This window comes from Bos indicus x Bos taurus, chromosome 4 (genome assembly GCF_003369695.1).
Source record: "Bos indicus x Bos taurus breed Angus x Brahman F1 hybrid chromosome 4, Bos_hybrid_MaternalHap_v2.0, whole genome shotgun sequence".
In the NCBI taxonomy this organism is placed as follows: domain Eukaryota; kingdom Metazoa; phylum Chordata; class Mammalia; order Artiodactyla; family Bovidae; genus Bos; species Bos indicus x Bos taurus.
In genome coordinates this window covers 90330076-90341058 of record NC_040079.1, presented here as the reverse complement: position 1 = coordinate 90341058, position 10983 = coordinate 90330076, and the positions used below count along the sequence as shown (strand labels likewise).

Below are 10983 nucleotides of genomic sequence, written 5' to 3'. Positions count from 1 at the left end.
AAACTTACATTCTTCATCTGAAACTCCTTGAAAGTGAGCTAAGAAATGAAATTTTCAATGGGTACAAATTTCTCAGTACACTTGTTTAATGTGTACCTAATAGAACTTCTTTCATTTAAAGCATACAGTTTCTCTTGAGCAATTTGTTACAAAGGGTTAAAAATTCTAATTGACCATCTCATGCCCATTAGGATGGCTCCTATCTAAAAATAGTAATAATAATATAAAGCAGAAAATAAGAGGTGTTGTTGAGGATATAGAGAAATTGGAATACTTGTGCATGGTTGATGGGAATATGAAATGATGTAGGAAACAGTATGGTGATTCCTCAAGAAATTAAAAGAATTACCACATGATCTAGAAATTCTACTCTTGGTTGGATACCCAAAAGAATTGAAAGCAAGGACTTGGAGAGATATTTTTACACCTATATTCATAGCAGTATTATTCACAATAGCCAAAAAGTAGAAGCAACCCAAGTGTTCACTGCCGGTAAATGGATGAACAGAATGTGAGGTAATACGCACTGGAACAGTATTCAGACTTAAAAAGGAGAAGAATTCTGACAAGTACTACAACATGGGTTAACCTTGAAGACATTTTGTTAAGTGAGATAAACCCTTCAGAAAACAATAAAATACTGTATTATTCCACCAAAATGAAGTTATTAAAGTAGTCCGATTCCTGGAAAAAGAAAGTACAATGGTGATTGGCAATGGCTATAGGGGAGGAGTTATTTATTGGGGATTGAGTTTCTTTTGGCCAAGATGAGTGTTCTATGAGTGGTTGATGGTGATAGAAGCACAGCAGTATGATTGTACTTAATACCATTATATTCTTACAAATAGTTGAGATGGTAAGTCCTATGTTATATGTATTTTTTCACTATAAAAAAAAATTCTACTTCAGATATGTGTCTTTCAGTTGTTACCTAACTAATAAAGCAGAGACAGCCAGTGATAAATTACTTTCCCAGTGATTATACTAAAAACCTTTGTACTGTATATCATCATTTGATTTTAAAATCTCAGTGTTGATATAAACTTGTTACCAAGTATAAAATTTGATACTTCAACACAGTTTTAATTAGAAAATTCTACAAATTATATTCACATTGTAATCTTTCCATTTTAAACATTTGTTTTCCAGAAAACTGCAAGAACTGCCTAAAGTAAGAAAGCAAGTTGTTGGACCTTTTGAAATAGTAAGTAAAATTAGTTAGAAAGTGTGTCGATGTATCAGAAAATTTTAGGGAATTGTCAGGAGAGTATAGAATAATTGTGTTTGTCTCATACAAACATAATTTATTTTTGTGTTTGGGGGATTTTAAGAAAATAATTTACCAAACTATTATTTCCAACAGGAAAAATATATGTAAGTAACAAAATCCCATGGACGGAGGAGCCTGGAAGGCTACAGTCCACGGGGTCGCGAAGAGTTGGACACGACTGAGTGACTTCACTTTCACTTTTCACTTTCATGCACTGGAGAAGGAAATGGCAACCCACTCCAGTGTTCTTGCCTGGAGAATCCCAGGGATGGAGGAGCTTGGTGGGCTGCCGTCTGTGGGGTCGCACAGAGTCGGACACGACTGAAGCAACTTAGCAGCAGCAGCAACCCATAAATGATGTAATAAGAGATTAAAAAAAAAAAACACAATACCTGTACAAATATCCAATTTCGCCCAAAATAATGGCAAAAGCTAAAGGTTGGTTTTTGGTGTCTGTTTTTTTAATAGTATCATGCTACCATGTTTTATATGTTTTCCTCAGTTTCGCTTTGCTGATGGACTGGATATCACACTCATGATCCTAGGATTACTAGCATCACTAGTAAATGGGGCCTGTCTTCCTGTAATGTCACTGATATTAGGAGAAATGAGTGACAACCTTATAAGTGGATGTCTAGTCAAAACCAACACAAGTGAGTACAATATTTACTTTTCTATGTTGCTACAGACTCAAAAGTATTAAGGAAAGCAGACAAACTCATAATACAGATTATTCTCTTGTCAAACTATGTAATATTTATTCTTCTGTGTTGCCAGGGACTGAAGAACCAAAATCCATATTTGTCAGCCTTCTTCAAAGAAACAGAACCAATAGAATGTGTGTATGTGTGTGTGTGTTTATGTAGAGAAAAAGAGAGACATTTATTAAAAAAAAAAAAAAAAGATAGCTCACATGATTAGGGGAAATCCTAAGTCCAAAATCTGTAAGGTAAGTTGCCAGACTTCGGACCCTCTGTTCCCTATTTGACTTTAAATATTAATTTATACCATCTTATTTTCCACCCAAAGTTTAATTTTTTAAATGCCCCAGTTTTGTTCAAGTGGAATAAATTCATAGTTTCCATCTCTATTTCCTTCCATGTGATGACATCCTGTCTACACAGTTATTAATTTTTTTGATATTTTAATGATAGAGTCTAAAGATGTCATTTCACTTGGTAAACAAATGGAACTCCCAATTCATTGAATATATGTTTGTTGATTCCCAGTTATGTCTATCTGTCTCTGTCTCTGAATGAGTGAGTGAAGAAAGGGAAGGAAGGAGGGGGAAAAAGGGAAGGAATAAGGACAAACTTAGCAACTTAAAGCAATCTCTCTGCAAGTACTCCTTCAGTTGCATGCATATGTGCTAAGTTGCTTCAGTCTTAGATCTGCTCTGTAAATGATTACTTTGTTAACTTTAGATAGGGTAGTCATGCATGAAAGTGAAAGTCACTCAGTCCTGTTTGACTCTTTGTGAACCCACGGAGTATACAGTCCATGGAATTCTCCAGGCCGGAATACTGGAGTGGGTAGCCGTTCCCTTCTCCAGGGGATCTTCCCAACTCAGGGATTGAACCTGTAGTCATGAGTATCTGACTGATATTGCTGAATTTTAATTTTGTTTTTGTTTGAGCTGTGTTATTCAGGTTTTCATTGTGTGTTTTTTCAAATGTAATGAATACACAAAGAGGTTGAGAAATATTTAGGTAAATAATGGGTTTTATTTCTATAGGGATTCCCAGGTGGCTCAGTAGTAAAGAATCTGCCTGCCAATTTAGGAGATACAGGAGATGCAGTTTCGATTTCTGGGTCGGAAAGACCCCCTGGAGGAGGAAATGGCAACCACTCCAGTATTCTTGCCTGGAAAATCCCATGGACAGAGGAGCCTTGTTGGCTACAGTCCGTGGGATCACAAAGAGTTGGACATGACTGAGCGACTAAGCACACATCCTATTATTGGTATAACACATTATTAAAAAGAAGTGGAAATATTAAGGAGTATATCTTCAGCCTTCTAACATTGGTTTTCTGAAGGAAAACAGAGGAGGATTTTTTGCTCCTACAATTAATGATATAAATAATAACTATCATTGATCAGAGGCCCATTTTTATTCCAGCACTGAACTTTTGCACATTTTACCTCTATTAATGTAGTCTCCAAAATGAAATTATACCATTTTTATATGATTCTAGGTATGATTTTTAGAAATAATATATATTCTATTTTTTTTCCAAAAGATATATTGTGGGAAGAGAGCTGACTTCAGAGGCATTTCTCATTCAGAATGCAGAAATAGTTTTCTTCACAAAGTCTCCAAAAAACCAAATTAAGAAATTGGCCCCATTTTTCACAAGACTCCTCTCTGCTTCAATAAGAGACCTTGTTCTGTCTAAACAAGTGCTTCTGAGGAGGAGCTTGTGAATTATTGCCACATGCAGAGTTCCCTTTCTCCACAAACTCCTTACATCCCATGACCTCTTTTTTTTAATATAAATTTATTTTAATTGGAGGCTAATTACTTTACAATATTGTATTGGTTTTGCCATACATCAACATGAATCCACCACGGGTGTACATGTGTTCCCCATCCTGAACCCCCCACCCACCTCTTTGTTAATTCAGTTAAATTTCCTTAAAACTTTGTACTGAGGTTTAACATTTCTATGTCAACTTTGATATTTGTGATAAGCTGCTTAAAAAATGTTTCCTATCAGTTCCAAAAATGGAATAAAGGAAAAATGCACATAAAGATCATATACATCATCATATAGGATGTTATTGTGTTTATGTAAGAAATGAAGAGCATGATGTCTGTTGATTTATTACAAATGTTTATTATGATCAGGGAAGGAAATGACAACCCACTGCAGTATTCCTGCCTGGAGAATCCCATGGACAGAGTCTGGTGGGCTACAGTCCATGAGTCGGATATGACTGAGCGGCTAACACAAACACACACATTATGGCCCTTTAAGAAAGAAAATTATGATAGTTGATATCAACCTCTGTTTTGTGCTATTGGTGAAATTACAACCTTGGTATACCAATTAACGTGTGATGTAGGTTTTTTAGAATATATATAGAAATTTTACATGGAAACAGGTAAACCAAAGATTATTTAAATACTACTTTATGATGTTGCCATTCTTGTATCCAACAAATTTCAATGAGCTTCTTTTAAATTTTTCCCATAACTACTACAACTTTCATTTGTATTGTTGCTTTTCCTGGACTTTCTAAATTGTTTCCTGGGGTATTTCAAACTGAATTCTAAATGCATAATCTCAAAGGAAAGGAAATTCTGTTACTATTACTTACATGCCGAAATCAGAGATATCCTAAAGAATTCTTTCCAGGTATGAGCTACATGGCTAATATTTCCTCGTAATTTTTCATGTTGCATGTGTACTTCTTGTGACAAGAGATAATAATTTCAAATTTTAGGTTGAAGAATAGGAAATAAAGATGATCATTAGCTATCGTGTTAAGCCCATCTTCTTAAGAAGACATTATGTTAAGCCCATTTTCTTGAGAAGGCATTATGTTTTGTTTGGAGGACTATATAATATATATATAAAACACATCATGGCCAATTATAAATTGATTAATATCCTTTATAATTTAAAAACCTTTTTACAGCAAATTATCGGAACTGTACTCAGTCTCAAGAGAAGGTGAATGAAGATATGATTGTGTGAGTACAAATGAAATGTTAATATTATATTCATTGCATGCTGCTTTGTATGGAAAAAACTGAAATGTCTATCTGATTATTAATATTACATATAAATAAGTAAAGTAAACATGTCCTCTTCTTTAATTAGATATATAAAACATAATTACATATTATTTTTTCTCCTACTTGAAAGGTGTATAGCTTCATATGCTTTCAGTTTTGACAAAATTGTCATAATAGAAATGTATTGGAATTTGCATTTTTATATCAGCTTTGTTTCCTGGAACTGAAGGTACATATCCTAGATATTAAATGACTAATTTTTCCTTTTCTTCAAGTTGTTTTTCTTACAAAACTTACAGAAAAAGTGCCACCTCAGTAAACTTTAAAAGCCAAAAATATGTGTGCAACAAACAGTTAAATAAAAAAAATAAAGAATAGTAAAGTTTTATTCAGATGAATTTTGGAAACGAACTATGCAGACTATTATCAGTTTAGTTCAGTTCTGTCGCTCAGTCATGTCTAACTCTTTGCAACCCCATGAACCACAGCATGCTAGGCCTCCCTGTCCATCACCACTCCTGGAGTTTACTCAAACTCATGTTCATTGAGTCGGTATTGCCATCCAGCCATCTCATCCTCTGTCGTCCCCTTCTACTCCTGCCCTCAAATTTTCCAGGATCAGGGTCTTTTCAAATAAGTCAGTCCTTCGCATGAGGTGGCCAAAGGATTGGAGTTTCAGCTTCAGCATCAGTCCTTCCAATGAACACTCAGGACTGATCTCCTTCAGAATGGACTGGTTGGATCTCCTTGCAGTCCAAGGGACTCTCAAGAGTCTTCTCCAACACCACAGTTCAAAAGCATCAATTCTTTGATGCTCAGCTTTCTTTATAGCCCAACTCTTACATCCATACATGACTGCTGGAAAACCATAGTCTTGACTAGATGGACCTTTGTTGGCAAATAATGTCCCTGCTTTTGAATATGCTATCTAGGTTGGTCATAACTTTCCTTCCAAGGAGTAAGCGTCTTTTAATTTCATGGCTGCAGTCATCATCTACAGTGATTTTGGAGCCCAAAAAAATAAAGTCAGCCAATGTTTCCCCATCTATTTGCCATGAAGTGATGAGACCGGATGCCATGATCTTAGTTTTCTGAACGTTGAGCTTTAAGCCAACTTTTTCACTCTCCTCTTTCACGTTCATCAAGAGGCTCTTTAGTTCTTCTTCACTTTCTGCCATAAGGGTGGTGTTATTTGCATATCTGAGGTTATTGATATTTCTTCCAGCAATCTTGATTCCAGCTTGTGCTTCATCCAGTCCAGCATTTCTCATGATGTACTCTGCATATAAATTAAATAAGCAGGGTGAGAATATACAGCCTTGACATACTCCTTTCTTAATTTGGAACCAGTCTGTTGTTCCATGTCCAGTTCTAACTGTTGCTTCCTGACCTGAATGTAGATTTCTCAGGAGGCAGGTTAGGTGATCTGGTATTCCCATCTCTTTAAGAATTTTCCAGTTTATTTTGATCCACATAGTCAAAGGCTTTGGCATAGTCAATAAAGCAGAAATAGATGTTTTTATGGAACTCTCTTGCTTTTTCCATGATTCAGCGGATGTTGGTAATTTGATCTCTGGTTCCTCTGCCTTTTCTAAAACCAGCTAGAACATCTGGGAGTTCATTGTTCACGTATTGCTGAAGCCTGACTTGGAGAATTTTGAGCATTACTTTACTAGCATGTGAGATGAGTGCAATTGTGTGGTAGTTTGAGCTTTCTTTAGAATTGCCTTTCTTTGGGATTGGAATGAAAACTGACCTTTTCCTGTCCTGTGGCCACTGCTGAGTTTTCCAAATTTGCTGGCATACTTAGTGCAGCACTTTCACAGCATCATCTTTTAGGATTTGAAATGGCTCAACTGGAATTCCATCACCTCCATTAGCTTTGTTCGTAGTGATGCTTCCTAAGGCCCACTTGACTTCACATTCCAGGATGTCTGGCTCTAGGTGAGTGATCACACCTTCGTGATTATCTGGGTCATGAAGATCTTTTTTATACAGTTCTTCTGTGTATTCTTGCCACCTCTTCTTAATATCTTCTGCTTCTGTTAGGTCCATACCATTTCTGTCCTTTATTGAGCCCATCTTTGCATGAACTATTCCCTTGGTATCTCTAATTTTCTTGAAGAGATCTCTAGTCTCAGACTATTTATAATAAAATTGTATTCAGATTAAAAATTGTAAATTCTGAAATAGATAATTTATAAGGACATTTTGTTTTTGTAGGCTTGTGTCTTAAGCAATATGCTTTCCTCTGTTGCATGTGTTGAGTTTGTTAGAGAAATGCAAACTTACTGGGTATATTCACTGGATTTCAGTAGTGTCTCACTAAAGCTATCTGTCTTATCAGACCTAAAGTGAAAGTAAAAGTGTTAATTGCACAGTCGTGTTGGACTCTTTGCGTGACTGTAGCTTACCAGGCTCCTCTGTCCACAGGATTCTCCACACAAGAATACTGGAGTGCATTGCCATTCCCTTCTCCAAGGGATCTTCCTGACCCAGAGATCGAGCCTGGGTCTCCTACATTGCAGGCAGATTCTTTACCATCTGAGCTACCAGGGAAGCCCTTATCAGACCTAGGGGATCTCTTATTCTTTTCCCCCAGAAGTGAAGCCTCCATGTTACACAACCCTAAGGACATTGCAATGGTACTCTCTAGGCCATAATTCTTGATCTTCCCCACTGTTAGCCACAACCTCATGTGACTGTGGCTTCATAATCTTCAATTAATTTAAATTAAATAAAATTTAAAAATCAGTTCCTCATCCTCAGTCACATGCCAAGTGCTCACAAGTTATATAAGGCTGGCTGCCATATTGTACAGCATCAATATGGAACATTTTCTTCATCACAGAACATTCATTTGGGCTGTTCTGTTCTGCAACTAAATGTGAATACTACTGCCTCAAGTTTTGCTTTGCTGCAGTCTCAGCTTTCTTAGAAGGAACATTTCCAATTTTTTTAGCAATTTTTTCATAAAATTTATTGGTATTGGATCTTTTGAAAATTCCTAATTAGGATCCAGGAACTTCCTTCTACTCACTTCATGGGAAATAGATGGGGAAACAGTGGAAACAGTGTCAGACTTTATTTTGGGGGGCTCTAAAATCACTGCAGATGGTGACTGCAGCCATGAAATTAAAAGATGCTTACTCCTTGGAAGGAAAGTTATGACCAACCTAGACAGCATATTCAAAAGTAGAGACATGACTTTGCCAACAAAGGTCCGTCTAGTCAAGGCTATGGTTTTTCCAGTGGTCATGTATGGATGTGAGAGTTGGACTGTGAAGAAGGCTGAGTGCCAAAGAATTGATGCTTTTGAACTGTGGTGTTGGAGAAAACTCTTGAGAGTCCCTTGGACTGCACGGAGATCCAACCAGTCCATTCTGAAGGAGATCAGCCCTGGGATTTCTTTGGAGGGAATGATGCTGAAGCTGAAACTCCAGTACTTTGGCCACCTCATGCGAAGAGCTGACTCATTGGAAAAGACTCTGATGCTGGGAGGGATTGAAGGCGGGAGGACTGAAGGCCAGAGGATGAGATGGCTGGATGGCATCACTGACTCGATGGACTTGAGTCTGAGTGAAATCCGGGAGTTTGTGATGGACAGGGAGGCCTGGCGTGCTGCGATTCATGGGATCGCAAAGTGTCGGACACGACTGAGCGACTGAACTGAACTGAACTGAACAGTATTAGAACAGGGCTCTGATGTTACAATCATGAAGTATGAGTTTCTTACAAAAAAAGTTTGGAACCTTTAAAATTAGGGACATCTATTTAAAAAACAGATAATAAAAGGGCTAGAGTAAGATATGTCTATGTAGTCTATGCACAGTTATTAAGCGATTATAAAATTTATGAGGAAATATTCCTAACATTTATAATGTACTATTTGTTATGATATTGTTTCTCAAACTAGTGTTATCAGTTTGGAAATATTTGAGATATATAATTAGAAAACACTGTATATGACACCCTTGTTGGACACTTTGGACAGATAAGCATAGTTATGGCTCAGTTTAACCCAAGTTTTCCAAACCTCTTTAACTATGGAAACTAAACATCCTGCTGAGCTAATGTTTTGATGAACAGCTGTCTGGGAAACAGTTTTTTATAGAACTCTTGGTAGGGATAAAGTTGTGCCTCTTACCTCTGTAATAATCAGGAACTGAAGACTTTTATTTTACCTGAGTCATTTTACAAAGACAATCACTCATAGCTTTATGTAATTTTAATGTTTTAATGTTGTCTGTGCCTTTGTCTTACTAATTAGACAATTGTTCTGAAAATAAGATTCCTCCTTTGTAATCAGTTCCCATTTCCACCCCTGCTGCTGCTGCTGCTGCTAAGTCACTTCAGTCGTGTCCGACTCTGTGCGATCCCATAGACGGCAGCCCACCAGGCTCCCCCGTCCCTGGGATTCTCCAGGCAAGAACACTAGAGTGGGTTGCCATTTCCTTCTCCAGTACATGAAAGTGAAAATTGAAAGTGAAGTCGCTCAGTGGTGTCCGACCCTCAGTGACCCCATGGACTGCAGCCTACCAGGCTCCTCCGTCCATGGGATTTTCCAGGCAAGAGTACTGGAGTGGGGTGCCATTGCCTTCTAGCCCCAAACAAATACATCTCTGCTATCTTTAAAGAGTTGCATAATTCAGACATTGCATGTGCTTAGAAACATTCAGTATATAGGATTTCCCACCTAGCCTCTTTTATTAAATGTAATGTTTTTGAGGTTCATTCATATTATAATGTGTTTAGTAGTTTATTTCTTTTCATTGCTTAGTAGTAATCCACAGTAAGGATATATCACATTTTGTTTGTCTGTTCACCAGATGATGGGCTTTAGGACTGTTTCCATTTTTCTTTTTTGTGTGTGCAATTTAAAAATAATGTTTCTATGAACATTAATATGTAAGTTTCTGTGTGGACATATGTTTTTATTTCTCTTGGGTAGATACCTAGGAGTGGAATTGCTGGGTCATATGATAAGGTCACATTCAACTTTTTAAGAAACTGCCAAACTGTTTTCCAAAGTGGATACACCATTTTACTTTCCCACCAACAACGTGTGTTTCAGTTTCTCCACAACTTCACCAACACTTGTTATTGTCTTTTTTATTATAGCTACTTTGTAGGTATGAAGTGGTATGGTATTGTGACTTTAATTTGCATCTCCCTAGTGACTAATAACGAGCATTTTTTTATTTACTTTTTAAGCATTCATGTATTTCTTTGGTAAAATACATATTCAAATATTTTGCATAGGTTGTTGTGTTTGTCTTAAATATTGAATTGTAAGAGTTCTTTATAAATTCTAGATATGAGTTCTTTGTCAGATATATGACTGGCATATATTTTCTCCTAGTGTGTGGCTCCTTTTCTCATTTTCTTAAAGATTCCTTTTGAGGCAGAAAAGTTTTAAATTTTGATTAGGTACAGTTTATCAAGTTTTTTGTTTATGAATTTCCCTTTTGGACTTAGGAATTCTTTGCATAGGATCATGAAAATTCTCTTCTATATTTTCTTCTAGAAATTTCAACATTTTAGCTCATCCTTAGGTTTTTGATCCATTTTGAGTTTATTTTTGTGACTATTGTGAGGTAAGGGTCTAACTTCTTTTTTGCATGTGGCTATTCATTTGTCCCAAGACTATTTCTTAAAAAAACGTTTTTTACACATTGAATTGCCTTGGCACTTTTGCTAAAAATCAAATGCCCACAAATATAAGGGCTTCTGTTCTCTCATTTTTGTTGCAGTTATTGATATGGTTATCCTTATACTACTGTTGGGCTTCCCTTGTGGCTCAGACAGTAAAGAATCCCCTGCAGTGCAGAAGACCTGGGTTCAATCCCTGGGTTGGGGAGATCCCCTGGAGGAAGGCATGGCAACACACTCCAGTATTCTTGCCTGGAGAATTTCATGGACAGAGGAGCCTGGCTGGCTGCAGTCCATGGGGTCACAAAGAATTGGACA

At 36.8% G+C, this 10983-nt stretch overlaps 1 protein-coding gene across 1 annotated transcript in view; it reads left to right on the top strand.

Moving 5' to 3' along the window:
• The first annotated feature begins 496 nt into the window (after positions 1 to 496).
• Positions 497 to 10983, top strand: part of ABCB5 (ATP binding cassette subfamily B member 5) — a 117860-nt gene continuing 107373 nt past the window's right edge. The window contains exons 1-4 of the mRNA XM_027538440.1: positions 497 to 516; positions 1150 to 1204; positions 1773 to 1923; positions 4914 to 4968. Coding sequence (XP_027394241.1) covers positions 497 to 516; positions 1150 to 1204; positions 1773 to 1923; positions 4914 to 4968 — 281 coding nt within the window. The remainder of the gene's footprint in view (positions 517 to 1149; positions 1205 to 1772; positions 1924 to 4913; positions 4969 to 10983) is intronic.